This window comes from Delphinapterus leucas, chromosome 18, assembly GCF_059928025.1.
Source record: "Delphinapterus leucas isolate spDelLeu-1000000601 "Yukka" chromosome 18, BTC_Dleu_Yukka2, whole genome shotgun sequence".
NCBI lineage: Eukaryota > Metazoa > Chordata > Mammalia > Artiodactyla > Monodontidae > Delphinapterus > Delphinapterus leucas.
In genome coordinates, this window is record NC_143146.1 from 67,824,156 (window position 1) to 67,840,250 (window position 16,095).

A 16,095-nucleotide genomic window follows, 5' to 3' on the forward strand; every position below is an offset into this window, starting at 1 on the left:
ATTTACTAAGCAACACTGTAGGAAAAAAAAAAAAAAAGAACTCCTTACTACCAACGTGACTATATTATCATGTACTAGGGGGATGAGGAAAACTGAGGCAACAGTCTTGAACATTCAAGTGAAGAATTAAGAAAATAATTTTAAAAACGTAACCACAATTATCAGGATGCTCTGGTTAAAGAAATAAAATAGGGTTTAAATTGTGCAAACAGTGACCTCAATTCTCTGCTCTACTTTGTCATAAACCTGATATTAAAATATGAAATAATTATTTTAAGAACTCATTGAAACTTTGGAAGCTTTCAAGCTATTTTGTTTTAGGCGGTCTTATACAAGGAGTCACAACAGGAAGAAAGGTATAGATGCCATCAAGTTAGATTACCAGAAAAACTCCCTCTATTTTACTTTATTTAATGTGACACATAAAGAAAACCCTGCACAAATATCTGTCTTTAATTTCTCTAGTGTAAAAGAAGAAATATATTGTGTCTGGCAGAATGAAACAGATGAAATAGCCCGGGTGCATTTAAAAAAAAGAAGACGGGGGCAGAAATCAGATGCGTACAATGAGCCTTCAAAGCCACTCCAGCAGTAGGGATAAATAATTTAATAAACTCAACTTCATATTCTTTTTATCTCCCCAGTGTAATAAGCACATATTAAAAAAATAAAACTTTAAATTCATGAATACCTGTGAATAGAATAGCAGCCAGCAGATAATGAAAAAACATAAAACAATATCTATGTGAGCATTTAACATGTGTGTGCATACATATCCTCTAACTAACAGATACATTTTTCCAGATGAAAGGTCACAATTGCTTAAATTTATGAACAGGCAATTCACATTTAAATTAGGTTTTTTAAAACACAGAAACCTTGCATTCCTACATTTCTCAACATAATAGAGTTTTTCTTTAACCTAATGAGGTGCCTATTTGCACATTACTTTCTGTGTCTCATATAAATTATGTAGGTTTACAGAAGGGAGGGATAAGTTACCTAGCAATTAGCACTTCAGGAAAAATTATTTTGCCATTGTTATTTTGAATGCTTGAAAGTGTTAAGGATCACAATAGTTAATTATTTTATATGCATTAATACTCCTAAAATTTATGATAATGGTATGCTTGTGACTTTCTCCAATTTTTTTCATAATTGCACATTTTAAATCAAGGCTGCCCAATCCCACTAATGGGCATATACCCTGAGGAAACCATAATTCAAAAAGAGTCATGTACCACAATTTTCATTGCAGCACTATTTACAATTGCCAGGACATGGAAGCAACCTAAATGTCCATTGACGGATGAATGGATAAAGAAGATGTGGCACATATATACAATGGAATATTACTCAGCCATAAAAAGAAACAAAATTGAGTTATTTGTAGTGAGGTGCATGGACCTAGAGTCTGCCATACAGAGTAAAGTCAGAAAGAGAAAAATAAATACCGTATGCTAACGCATATATATGGAATCTAAAAATAAATAATAATGGTACTGATGAACCTAGTGGCAGGGCAGGAATAAAGACGCAGATATAGAGAATGGACTTGAGGATAAGGGTTGGGGGGAAGGGGAAGCTGGGACGAAGTGAGAGAGTAGCCTTGACATACACAAGCTACCAAATGTAAAACAGATAGCTAGTGGGAAGCAGCCGCATAGCACAGGGAGATCAGCTCGGTGCTTTGTGACCACCTAGAGGGGTGGGGTAGGGAGTGTGGGAGGGAACCTCATGAGGGAGGGGATGTGGGGATGTATGATATGGGGATGTATGTATGCATATGACTGATTCACTTTGTTGTGTGATAGAGGCTAGGGCAGTATTGTGAAGCAGTTATACTCCAGTAAAGATGTCTTAAAAATATATATTGAGGCTTCCTAATAAACTAAATAAATGGAATGGAAAAGTCAAGTCGGTTAGACCTTACAACCCCAAATACCATTCAAATGTAAGCATCTCATACTGTCATTAAATCCTGAGATTCTTGGGGTTTTTTCCTTCAATTAGGTCAGTTTTCTTCAATTATCATTCTATTATTAGCTCATGTCAAAGATGTCTGAACAGCGTACCAATGAAAACAATTAAGCATTTATATCCTAAAGCATGGGACACACGCAAGCTTTCATTCTAGTACTAACCACTATGATTATATTTATAGTAAAAAAAAATAATATAAGTAAGACTGGTGTCATTAGAGTTGTTTTATGAACTCTTCACAGAAGTAAATAAAGTGATTTAAAGCTATCTCCATGTATTACACAATCATATAAAATAACTAGTTCAATAGGCCAAATGATATTTTTTAAAAATTACTATAAAATAGTTAAATAAGTTGCTCCCACAAAACAAGTCTATCTCCAAAGCCTAGATGAAAATCAGCAGAACTACACAAAAATGTACTGTATATTCTCCGTAGGTCATTTCAACGACAACAACAAAAAAATTAAGGGATAGAAAGCACACTCAGAATAGTTTAATTTTCCCTTCAACAATGAGAGGTGTCTGACATCGCTGAAAGGATCAGCTACAGAAGGCAATTCGTTTCACGTGTTCAGTGTAATAGAAAATCACTGTGTTGCAGCAACAAGCGCTACTTGCGCTGAAATATTATTCTAGGGCGCCCAGTTCACCCACAGTGATAAGGACGGGTGCCTGAATCCTATGTTATGTAAATCACTGTCAGCTCCCTGCGTAAAGGGTGCTGAAGGAATCGGCTCACAAAACACAGTCCCAGCGTCCTTGAAACCAAATGACTTCGCTTCCCGGGAACCCTCTAGGACTAACGAGTTTTCTTAGTCCTTTTCTCACCATCCATTTTCTTCTTCAAAGTGCAAATCGTTAGTGAAAAGGCCCTGGTTACACCAATTAGTTTGCACGAAGTGCTCTGGCGTTTAGCTTTGCTTTAACCCAATTAAGCCGCACAGTGAGCCTCGAAGATGCGCCACCTGCGCGCCTGGCTCCAGCGCGGCTGCCCGGCGCCCCTCGCGTCCTTCCAGTTAGACCCACCCGGACGGCCGCGCCACGGTCCCCCGAACGGCCCTGGGGCCTCTGCGTCCCAGGCTGCCTCCCCTCCTAGACAATCGGGGGCACCTGCAGGTGGCCCAAGAAATCGAGGGGCCAGGTCTCTACCGAGCCACTCTGACCTGAACCCAAGGAAGAGCGCGCGGGGCGCAGGGGCCCGCGGCCGGCGACCAGAAAGCGCGGGCTCGGCCGCGACCACACGTGGGCCCGGGCGTTCGGCCGGGCAGGGGGGCGCGAGGGCAGAGAACCTGGCCTGGAGCGGACGTGGAGAAACCTGGGACATTAAGAAGGGTTTTAAAATAACCCATACGCACGCACACACACCAAAGCCTGCCTATGGGACATGGAGCAGAGAGAAGAAGGAAGGATGGGCCGGGAGTGTAGAACAGCGGGAGAGAGGGGACCAGCGGGAAGCACTCAGGACCTGCACTGTGTGGGGACAGAGGTGGCTTCTCCCCAGAGACCAGGGCACATCTTCGCCTTCTTGGCCGCAGGTTCTCCGGTTCTGATTTGCCTCCTCTTCCTCCTCTTCCAACTGCCAAAAGGTAGCAACGCGTTCACCCGCATCGCTGGCAAAGTGGGGAGGGGCTGGCGGGTGCGCCCAATCCCTGCTCCTAAGGGAATGAAAGGCTCTTGGGGAACAGAGTAGGTGGATGCCGTGAGCCCTGAATCTAATGTACTATTTAAAGCTAAATCGAAATCTCCCACTCCTGGATAACAAGAAAGTATGATGCTGTACCTGTGCAAAGAAGAAGAAGAAAAAAAAAATCAAAAGCTTGAGTAAAAAGAGGGAGCCCTGAACAAAATCTTGTTACAAGTGGCTCTGAAAGGAAGTGCCTACAAACCTGTTCCAGGAATTATAGGATTTTGCTGGAAATATTCTTAATTTGAAAGAAATGGCATCTAAATTAAAGGCAGGGAATTAAAAATCTGCCTAGGTTTAAAAACAACTACAGAACCCCTAAGTAGTATTTCTTCCATTTCCTGTACATTAAGGACACAGTTGGTACCACCAGGAAAAAAAATGTTCTACATAAATCCATTTCCCCCTCCTTTTTCAAGGTTCCCAAATTTAGAAATGTTGATTTCTCTCAAAGTTTTCAAAAATGATATTTAAATTTAAAACCCCGATGACTCCAAATTAATTTTCTTTAAAAATCTTAACCATTTCCCTTAATCAAGTCACATGAAATAGTATAAAATCAGAAGTCTGCTGTCAGGTGACCACTAAGGACCCTTAGGAGAGGAGATATACCCTTAATTATGCATCTGTAAACAAGACAGAAACCCCAAACCTACAAATTTTCAGGTTAGGTATCTGCCAGTAGGTTAGATGATCTCTCCTCAATTTTCACGTATTAAAATACAGCTCATTAGGGACTCACATTAAAATAACCTCTGAATCACAGAGATAGTTTACTTCACAAATATTTCTGCCAATGCGTACAAAACTTAGTGTCCTGGTTATAATGTTGGGCAAAGTACAAAGAGGACTGCAGATGGGGGGAGGGGTGTACTAAACGTTTTTGAAACATCCTAACTTAAACTGAGGTAGACAATATCTAACAGCAATAATTTTCAGATTCCTTTCAACAACTGCAAATGAGAAAAAACATAGGTAAAACACCGCATAACATCTAAAAAAAAATCATTCTAACATAGAACATCCAGAAAATTATACAGGTATTAGTCTATCTAAAGCCAACTTGCATGTACATGAAAGAGCAAACTCCCACCCTGCATTCAAAAAGACCTCGAGGATTAACAGGCATTAATTATCTTCCTCTAAATGCAAGTTAGTGACTTTTGTTTTAGAAAACCCCATCTAGTTCACCAATTGATGGATGACCATTAGTACACCTGTATTTGCATTTCCTCAGTAAAAAGACAAGCAGGGTTTTCAAGCACAGAAGAGAACCACTTTGCCAAGTCTTTTCAAAATGTCAATATGCTTCAATTAATACCAAAGCTGAGAGATTCCTCTTGATTTCCAAAACTGTCTAGGTGGCTTGGGTGGTTTTCTGCCCGGCAGCAGCCTCCCACCTTTAGTTTGTGTGCCTCTATCCACGAGGGGGGATTAATTAGCCGGGCTGGAGCTGACAGAGGCTGTGGTGACGAGCCCAGTGGCGATTGGCCGCCAGCCTGCCTGGCCCTGCCTTTATAATTTCCACACGAGTGCATCTGGGCTCTTAGACAAACCAACCGCAGCTTCTTCTGACATATACACACGCACACTCACCCCCGACACACACTCAGCACACTTTTCCTCCATCTGACTAACAGTCCTGCACACACCATGATCACGGGAAAGCGTAAATAAATACGGAAAGGGTTGATTATTTTGACTACTGGAAGAGCCTTGCTGGGTCTCAGCGCAACTTTTGTTTTTATGACTGAGAAGGTGATCTCTCCATGTGTTTCTCTCACACAAGGATTCTTTAAAAGAGGAAGAGAGACAGAGAGGGGGGAGAACAACCTTTCACTTTAAGACCGGCTGGGCTCAAAGATAAAAGGAAGGGGAAAGCGGCGCTAGGAATCCACCGCTGCAGCACTTCGGAAAGACGTTTCTGATACATTTCTGAGCGCGGCGGCCCGTTTCTCCACCGAAGTTGGCTCCAGCTCTAGCAGCCGCATTGGATCCCACAGCTTATTGCGAGACTCCGGTGTACAATCCGGATCTCTGCCCCAACATGATCGCGGCCCAGGCCAAGCTGGTCTACCATCTGAATAAATACTACAACGAAAAATGCCAAGCCAGGAAAGCTGCCATTGCCAAAACTATCCGGGAAGTCTGCAAAGTAGTTTCCGACGTCCTGAAGGAGGTGGAAGTGCAGGAGCCCCGGTTCATCAGCTCTCTCAACGAGATGGACAATCGCTACGAGGGCCTCGAGGTCATCTCCCCCACCGAATTTGAAGTGGTGCTTTACCTTAACCAAATGGGGGTGTTCAACTTTGTGGACGACGGCTCGCTGCCCGGCTGCGCGGTGTTGAAGTTGAGCGACGGGCGCAAGAGAAGCATGTCCCTCTGGGTGGAATTCATTACCGCCTCCGGCTACCTCTCGGCGCGCAAAATCCGGTCCAGGTTTCAGACGCTGGTGGCTCAAGCGGTAGACAAATGTAGCTACAGGGATGTGGTAAAGATGGTGGCAGACACCAGCGAAGTGAAACTGAGAATCCGAGATAGGTACGTGGTGCAGATCACCCCGGCTTTTAAATGCACCGGGATCTGGCCCCGGAGTGCTGCCCACTGGCCACTTCCCCACATCCCCTGGCCGGGACCCAACCGGGTGGCGGAGGTCAAGGCGGAAGGGTTCAATCTCCTGTCCAAGGAGTGCCACTCCCTGGCCGGCAAGCAGAGCTCGGCCGAGAGCGACGCCTGGGTGCTGCAGTTCGCGGAGGCAGAGAACAGACTGCAGATGGGGGGCTGCAGGAAGAAATGCCTCTCCATCCTCAAAACCTTACGGGACCGTCACCTTGAGCTGCCAGGCCAGCCCCTGAACAATTACCACATGAAGACTCTGGTTTCCTATGAGTGTGAAAAGCATCCCCGGGAGTCGGACTGGGACGAGTCTTGCCTGGGTGACCGGCTTAACGGGATTTTGCTGCAACTTATCTCCTGCCTGCAGTGCCGGCGATGTCCTCACTACTTCCTACCGAACTTAGATCTGTTTCAAGGCAAACCTCACTCGGCTCTCGAGAACGCTGCCAAACAAACGTGGCGACTGGCAAGAGAGATCCTGACCAACCCGAAAAGTCTGGAAAAACTTTAGAGGACAATTTAATCGAGAGCCGAAATGTGATTATACTATTCTTAAAGTTCTCATTAAGTGTAAACTTCCTGTTCGATTCCTATCTAATATTCCACTGGACAGTGCAAACAATCTCTTCCTTAAAAAGGAGTACTAACACAACGTTTAGGCATCATCTCACCCACCCCTCCAAGGGGAGAAAAAGAAGTAGGGAAAGCGGATGGAGAACGCCCCAAACTCACAAGTATTAGAAGAATTCTTTACAAAGGATTTCGTATCTCCCTTGAAAAGGACACAGTAACACCCGGAAAACAGCCTGGCTGTAATGCAAGACCACAGTGAACACTGCTTAACTATCAAAGGATTATAGCAATCCTGGCGATTTAGGTGCATCTGGCTGTGAGTAAACACGATTTGGGTATGCCATCTGAAGGAAAGTGTAATGTATATTTTAATTTGTAACAAATATTGTGATCTCACGTTGTCTTTGAAAGTGTGGATGTTGGTGTTTTGTGATTTGGTGAACAGAAGTTAAATGGCCATTTTGGATACTTCCAGACATTTTCCACTAACAAAGATATAATTTAAAGGTAGATTTCCTCCTGGTACTTTTATCTGTCTTTGAAAGTGTCTGAACTTTAAAAAGTTTACATTTTGTTTCAAATATATTGCTTGTTCTATTTCTAACATTCCATAAATATACTTGAAATGTTATTTAAATATATTCAAAGAAATTTGAATTCAGCTTATATAATAACGCTTGAATATCTGAATTATATATTTGAAAAATGCACTTGAAATACACTGGATAATTACTTTTGTGATTTAGATTTTAATTTCTGTTGCTGGTTTTTATTTAATTAGAAGCTAATAAATGAAGTAAAATAAAAGTTGTTGTGTCTCACTTTAAATTGTTTTCCTGTCAAAAGATGTATGCTTCACTTTGAAAACTGAACCCACTTGAATATTTTAAACCTTTTGAGAAATATGCTAATGAGATAATTAAAAATAAAACCTTAAAATATTGGCGAAAAGCTCTTTTTGTATAGCTACAGAATACAGTGATCTACTGTCAGTTTCTGACTTACTTATAAGACTAGTCCATTCTACAACAGATGCAATTTAAATCTACCTTTGAAAGCTTGCTCTTCTGGGTTAATATTTTTGTAGAATTTTTGATAATATAATGATGAAATATGTCATGACAGTCAAGGTTGCTGAGTTAAAAATCAGACCAACTCAGAGGAAATGAACTTAACAAAATCCTAATAAACCTTTTAAAATTTGTATATGAAAACTAACTACGCTAATGAAATGAAGATAATTTCTGACCTATTTTATGCCAAGCCTTATTTTATGCAGTAAGGGTTCCACTGGCAGAATAAATGAATCAGAAATCCAAAATTACTTTTTACTTCATAGGGCAAGCCAATGATAAAAGCATAAAGACAAATTTTAAATTATTTAAAATCATATGCACTACATTCAAACTCATTTTCAAAATGCCATTCTTCTGGAGCTAGAAGTTAAAGAAGTCCTGTGATTATCCCTCAGAGTATTTTAAGAGTCAACAAGTGCGGGAGGGGCTAATCACCTGTGGGCCTTAGGGTAGTTAGTTAACTCAGGTGGGGGTACATTTTAGACTTTCAATGGCTACTCTACAAATAGTGTTTTAGAATGCTTTACTTCTATATATAAATTAAATATAAATAATAAGGTTCTGGATCTACGGGAGCATTTGCCTTTCGCTATTTTAGAACAACTGCCTCTGAAAAATACTTCAAAGGAAGATCTTTGTAAAATGATGCTTGATTATCTAGCATGACACTTATGTTCTTGAATTCTTAGTCTCAGGAAAAAAGTTTACAAATTGCACGATAATATAAAAGTTAAAAGAACAATAAAATTGATTTCAGAAGAACTGTAGAGGTATAGAGCTGTTGAATACTCAGGTTTTAAAATTTACAAAATAAGATATAATAAACAAATATTTATGCATTTCAAATCATCTGAATATATATTGTCTGGCACTACACCCACAGAAGAATACAAACTTTAAACATCTGAGCGCCAGTATGTACTATGTATACACATTTTAAATGAAAGCTTCTCAGATAATTGATTTCTCTTCCCCTTAAAATCACATATAAAACCCATTCTTATTTCAGGAGATGAAAACTGGATGTAATAACGGAGATGAATTTAGAGCTAAATGTGCTCCGCAGTTTTCTTACAACCTTTTAATGAATTATTATTCATACTGCAATGTACACTTTTGGAAATTAAAAGTGATCTTAGTAAGAAATGTCATGAGACCTTTCCCAGTCTTCCCAGAGAGCCTGAGATGCTGTACCCCAGGAACCTGGGAGCAATTGGCTTCACTACCAAATCTGCCCAAGTGTACACAAAGGCACTCATAGAGAGACCGTCAAAATGTGCATGCTCTGGTATACAGGATTTAAAGTTAATATATTCTTCAATCCCATAAAATAGAGCATGTGTTATTTCATTCATTTTATTTTCTATAAGGATGAGAATGTGCTCCCCTCCCCCACTGTCATTCAAAACCAAGCAAAATTGAAAACCACTTCCTGCCACAAAGCCACCAGTGCTGTACACGGAATCACTCAAACTCACTTTCGTGTCGATCTTCTTGAAGGCAGGATCATCCTCATCCACCTCGAAGTAGATTTCTGTCGTGGTGATGGAAAGAGTCCCCTTGGCCACCACCACAGGAGCAATGAGCTGGGCAGCAGTGCTGAGAACAACTGGGCCTGAAAGAGAGGGTACGGGAGTCAGGCTGCGCCTCTGCGCCCCTCTCCCGCTCCCTCCCAGAAGGGTACCACAGGTTTCTAGTTTTAGATATGCACTGAAAAAATAGTGTCTATATTATGTCTTTCACGTGAGATAAGTCTGCTTAGCTTTTACACACTACCTTATAACGAGACTAGAGACAAATAATTCTATAAAATCTCAAGGGATCAGAATATCGAATAAGTGACTTTCAGTAAGCGAGTCTGCAACCTCTGCTTAGAAATCCTACATGGTTAGTGAGGCGCTGACCTTAACCAGCTTAAAAGTGCAGAACGGACTCTCTTAAGGCCCCGATTCTCCACTGAGCATCAACGGCGTTCCGAGATATGCGCTGGGCAGTCAGCGCCGTCCCCAAAGACGAGCCACCGTGAAAACCCCGTCCCCCTAGGCAGCAGCGTCCCCCCAGGATGGGCGGGAGGACGTGAAGGGGTATAGGGTCTAATATATAAATTCCACTCCGCTGACGGGTTTGCATCTTGCAGGCAGATTAATATCGACATCCTAAGGCGCACCGCACACCGATATACACGCAAACACGGACATGAAATACATTTTTATGCAGAAAAGAAAGAAAAACTGTAGCAGTGATTTTTCTCACCGAGCATAGGTCAAAAATGATGAAATTGTAAGACACTTGAACAAAACGATTCTCAGAAAAGCATCTGAAAAGTGTTGTTTCTCAACTTGTGGGACGAGAGAGACTAAGCTTCAGTAAAAGAAATGTTTTAGAAAGTGTGCCCACTAAGGCGCTGACTTCGAATTCCCTCCATCTGAGTTAAAGTCGAAAATTACAAATTTCACATATTAGAATATTAATTCAAAGTGGCATTACTTAACTGCTCCTTTAAGGTTCCCCGAAGGGGGTACATTCTTCTCTACCCTCGACTTAAAATAAAGACTTAGAAATAAAAAAAAATGTATTTGTTTTTCTGTAGCAAGGGTGCATCATATTCCCTTCCACCCCCGCCCCCCCAAATGCAGACAAATGAGTCACAGTAACAGCAGGAGGAAAGCAATGAAAAGGCAGGCCCCCTGCGGTTGCCCAGGCCCGGGCCCCCCCCCGCCTCCCCCCCCGCCGGCGGTGGCTCCTCGCGGGGAGACCGGCTCGCACCGCCACCGCCCCGGCCGCAGCGAGCAGGCCCGGCCCGGCGGCGCGGGGACTGCAGCGGAGTTCGCGCTTCCAGGGAGCAGCACACACCGAATCCACGACCGTCCTGCACAAAGCCGGGCGTTTCTGCCGCGGGAGGACCAGAGAGGAATCGGTCGGCTGCTGTCGCGCTTAAACGGGTGGCTATGGAGCAAACTGTGTCAGTGTCAGCCCGCACCGCCGACCGTGACCGCCTGCCCGGGTCAGGCTAACGCCAAGCCCCTGCTTTGACTTTACGGCTTTCTATCCCCGACGAGCCCGCTCCGGGGGGCCCGGCCCCCGGGCGCGCGGACTCCCGGCCTGGGTGTCGGGCGGGTAGCTCCCGCCTGAGCCGAGCGGAGTCGGGGTCCACCTCGGATCCATAAGGTTTTTCTTTCCAAAGGGCGAAGCGGTCGATCTAAAGCGCCACTTTAAAGGCTCATCAATCTTAATCTAGGTTGCTCAAGTAATTATGCCCGAATCTCTTGTACGATTACAAGTGGATTTGGGTTTCTATTCCCCAGGCCCTCCTTTGTGTTTATTGGAGGGTCTGTGCGCGCGCTCTGCGGCGCCTCCTGCCTCCGCGCCCCCTCCTGCCTCCGCGCCCCCTCCGAAGCCCCCAACGCTCGGGCCGGTTCGAACCGCTCCCTTAACCCTTAAGCCACCGGGACGCTCCTCTGGATGCCACTTTTCATATTTCCCTTCAGGAGAAATCCAGGAGGTGTACTCTTGATTGGAGTGAGGTGAGAAAGAAGGTGACCTGATTCACATCGGAAACAAAGTGTCTTCTTACACATCGTTGGGCCTTGATAAAACCTCAGAAAAGTCGTCATTCTAAACACAGAAAGCTAGTGATTTCTGGTTTAACAGAGATTTCTGGCATTTGGAGACGATGAGTGGTCAAAAACATTAAAAATGGCGAACTGCTGCGTTCTCTTAAAATATAATTTAACATATCCAATCAAATTGGAAAAAAATTAACAAATCATGATACACATTATCAAAACCATACAAACTAATTTATCGAGATATACAGTATTACGAATTTTAAGTTCACAATTTCATGAACTTTTAACGGGGAGCACATTTTCGCTACCTGTTTGCGTTTCTGAAAGGCGACCCCGTTTTCCTTTTGATTTTACTCCAGTCTCATTCTACTGAATTGAGATTTTCTGGGGGTTTATAAAAGGGCTTCGAACTGGTCCCTCTTTAAGAAAGACACTCATGAAATATTCAGCCTTAATAGTGTGTCATTTTTACCCTTGTCCTTTGGAAATCTCCAATTACAACTTCCAATTCCATAGCATGTTTAAGGAGCGCTGGGTCTTTTTGTTGTAGCCTTCAGGGAGCAAACCAGCCGCAGAGAGAACAGAGTTAATCCACTACAGCAATACAGAGAGGGATTATGTTTTAATCCCCTTTGGGGGAGCCTCTGGATCCGATATTAAAATGTTTACATAAGGCACAATCACAAACCAGCAGATCTTCCATATGGAAGATTTTGTTATTTGAAAACCTTGGATCCCTTTCCAAATAAAAGTAGTTTAGAAAGGGCAGTCTAGATGTCAGAGAGATGGTGATCTGGGAGATTCTGTTCTAGACGATAACTAGGTACAAATTTAATCTCATAACTGTTTGGTGTAGTGAGTTGGGGACTCAGTATAGATATATTCATTCTAATCAATACTATGGCAATAAAAGGATAAATTATATCAATGTCCTCAAGCACACACAGAAGGTGACAGATATTAAAAGACAGTGAAACAAATGGATGGGACAAAACCTCCTCCCCTTGTATTGCTGCATACAATAGTTTAAAATTCTACCATCTGAAGTGGTAACTAAAGGAAAAATAATTTTATTTACCTTTTAGAACTGGCACTATAATGTTTAAGAAATATTGATCCATTACTATTTTTGAAAGGATAGGGATATTACTTGCCATTAATTTAAATGCTAATTTAAAATCTGAAGTAGAACAAAGATCACCCAAGCATAATGGAAAGATTCTTTAGAAGAATAAACTTCTCTTTAGAGCCATGGGATCTTTAATCAGTTGAGAGGGTAAACCTAGAGTAGAAAATACATATGTTTTATATTTAGGAAGGGAACTATTCATCAAATATAATTTAAAGTTAGAATGTTAAAAACCACTTGTGGGTTTGGAGGATTCTACTGAAAACATAATTCTAAGCCTATAAGTCTTAATACATCAACTTTTAAACAGAGCTTTACACAGTTCTTTTACATTTTTATTTAACTACCAGTTCAGTGTTCACAATTTTGGGGCTATGGATGTGTCAATACCTTCCTCCCAAAGACCACCAGGAACATAACTGTAGTGTAGAAAGTTGGGTTGATTGCTCACTTGCAGTGAGGGAAACATGGGAAGGAACCATGAGATGACTAAGTAAGAGGGTATCAGAAAGGACTTACTGTATTGTAGGATCAGGGCTTTTGTTAAGTGATTTGGGGAAGGGTTCGGGAAAGCAGGGCTTTGCTCTGGGTTGGGCTCTGTCAGGGAGTGGCAATAATTCTGTGATTGGAGATCTTAATAAATCTTATCTAGGACTAGACCTAGGCTAAAAACTGTAATTGACAAAGAAGTAGCAGTCACTCCTATAATGACGGAAGGGGGATGTTAATGTTTAGGGCGCTGTGCAGAGTGACCCTGTTTTTGTCTGTGCTTAGACAAAATTACAAAGTTGTTCTTTGCCTCACATCATCACGTGGCCTTGTCTGATGCTGGTACTCTGTGAGGTTGTTTATGTCCAACAGGAGAGCACCATGGCGGAGCTGTGAGCCCCAGGCCAGCTCCCAGTGATACCGAGGCCTCCTTGTAAGGGTCAGGTCCATTTGTTTCCTGAGGTCAGGGGCTGCTTTTCTCTTCCTCAGATCCAGGAATTAATCATTTCTTAAGGGGGGTCAACAGCATTCTGGCTATTAAAAGTAAATTATGGCGATTAAATTCTCAAACGATGCTAAAATTCTTTACAAGTTTCAATATAAAGCACGACAAAGAATATATACATAGGAACAAGGAGCTGAAGTTTAATTAAAACTGGCATCGTTACAATTATTTGATGACTTTCAGTTGGCAAAAACTATACTTACTGTACATGAAATTATGATGTATTTTAGAGTCACTTGAATATTCTCTAACCTTAGTTTAACATTAATACAATTTTATCAGCTGTATGGATTTACTCCAAACTCACTTTGAAACCACATGTTCAATTTGCTTTTGGAACATGTAAAAGACCATTATTTTGGGATAATAAGCATTGACTAATCTTTGTAAAATTACTAAACTTAAAATCCTGCATTATTTAGAAGAAATAAAACTAATCTGAGATCCTTTATGTTTACTGAAAAATGATATCATTCCAAAAAATTTTTAAGATGAAAATATAATGGGTAAAAACTTACAGCTCTATAATGTGATAAAATTTGTAGGAAAATAACTAACAGCATGAGTGACTGAACACATCTAAAATATTTATCACTGCTTTGGACTTATTTTTAAGTAGGGTACTATCAATTTAAAGAAAATGTTTCCCCCACAGAATTAAAAGAATAAAATGTTTGAATCTCAAAGCAACTGAAGAATATGAGAAAGTTGGAACTTTGTTTTGGAATCCTAGGAAAACTTTAGGCATTAAGAAAATGGAGATGTCTGTGTATGAGCCTGAGGGAGAGCAAAGTTAGGAGGAAAATGCTGCAGAAGATCTGAGATTCCTTTTACCCAGAGTACTTACTTCCCTGGATTTCAAGCATTTGAAATGCCTCAGAAAAAAAGAAAGTATAGTAACAAAATCTCTACCAGTGACGCTTTCCTTTATGTACAGAGAATATTGTTAGTGGTCCAAATATATTATCAGAACAATGATGCTCTGAAATTTTCAAAAACTTTTCTTGTGATGAAAAGAGTTACAGAATATTTTTGCTTAAATCAGGAAAATATAACTTGAACAACTGATAAAATACATAACCCAAGAGTTATAAATTTAACTTCCAGCATTATTATCTCCTTCCCTAGCATACACACACCACACTACTGATTATATAAACACTGCATAAATCCAAATTTTATACCAAGCTCACTGTGCCCAAGAAGTGGCCTCTTTGTGCTCTCTGGTGACTTTCTGAACACAATCTATCCTTAGATTGAGATGAACAATAATCAATCATCCCCACAGTGCAGTGGTTTCCTTAGATTACTACTGTACAAAATGAGACAGGTGCTTGAGAATGCCCATGAATCTTTTCAGATCTGAGCAAACCTACCTCTGGTAAAACTCAGCTTACCAGAGTCTGAAACAGAAAGAATGGAGCCGTCTATATAAGAACAATTGAAGGCTGCATTTTAACAAAATATCTGTTCACCATGGTAGAACATCTATCTAATATTTCATTTAATGTGTTTACAATAAATAATTTTTAAAAGTCCTGAGAGAGAATCTGATAGGCTCTAACTTTAACATACCATTTATGTTTTTTGATTCCCTTGTAGGACAGATAATACTTTATGTTAAAAAGAAACCAACAGAAACTAGCGCATTTTCTACAAAGACAAACTTTATAGAAGAAAAAGCTTATGAAGCATATACACTCTTAAGTAAAATATTACTGACTTATTTACCAGCACACAAATATACTAAAAACAGTGATAGTTTTTATGTTCATTGTGATAATTTGCTCTGCCTTTTGATGCACTAAGTGAGCCAGCTGAGATTTGTGTTTCTAGTTATATCACATTCAGTTCAACATATGGAATCCATTTTTCACTCTCTGGAAGAGTATTGACTCTTTTATAGCACTAGGATATCATTTAATGATCAAGAAGACTAAGTTCCTACTAGACTGGATGAGTGAATAAACCAGGGGAGATGACTTAAATCTACTGTACCAGGAGGACTAGGTCTTTGCACCTCTTGGTTGGACTAGTGCCTTGTCTTTAAGTTCCCATGGTTTCCTGGGCACATCTTTATTGCAGCACTTATATCAACTATTATGTGTTTAGAAGGCTGTTTCTCCCACTTGGCATAAGCTACTTGAAGACTGGGGCATTATCTTCTGCATCTAACACCGGCTCTGTCACACAGTAAGTAAGCATCTGTGTTGACGGAATTGAATATAGAATATAGAAAACGATGTACACCATTGTTGCATTTTTATGTCATAGTAAAAAGGTCAATTAAAATAATAGATTACATCTTTTATATTTTTCTGGAATTGATTTCAAATCGTTCTTTAAAAATGTGAAAAACATTACATTTTATAGAAGAGATCAATTTAAAATATGCTGAAAACCAGTGAGTTATAATGTAATTGGTCAGTCCAGCTATATTACATGCATACTATTATTTTTTTAATGAC

The 16,095-nt window shown here is 40.9% G+C and overlaps 2 protein-coding genes across 2 annotated transcripts in view; one reads left to right on the plus strand and one right to left on the minus strand.

The window, feature by feature from the left end:
* Positions 1-16,095, minus strand: part of NBEA (neurobeachin) — a 620,750-nt gene that overhangs the window by 190,100 nt on the left and 414,555 nt on the right. The window contains exon 41 of the mRNA XM_022574654.2: positions 9,414-9,550. Coding sequence (XP_022430362.2) covers positions 9,414-9,550 — 137 coding nt within the window. The remainder of the gene's footprint in view (positions 1-9,413; positions 9,551-16,095) is intronic.
* On the plus strand, positions 5,074-7,899 carry MAB21L1 (mab-21 like 1). Its single transcript, XM_022574663.3, has one exon. The coding sequence runs from the start codon at positions 5,718-5,720 to the stop codon at positions 6,795-6,797; it is 1,080 nt and encodes a 359-aa protein (XP_022430371.1). The 5' UTR covers positions 5,074-5,717; the 3' UTR covers positions 6,798-7,899.

Coding starts and splice junctions, on each gene's coding strand:
- MAB21L1 (XM_022574663.3), top strand. CDS start 5,718: ATGATCGCGGCCCAGGCCAAGCTGGTCTACCATCTGAATAAATACTAC.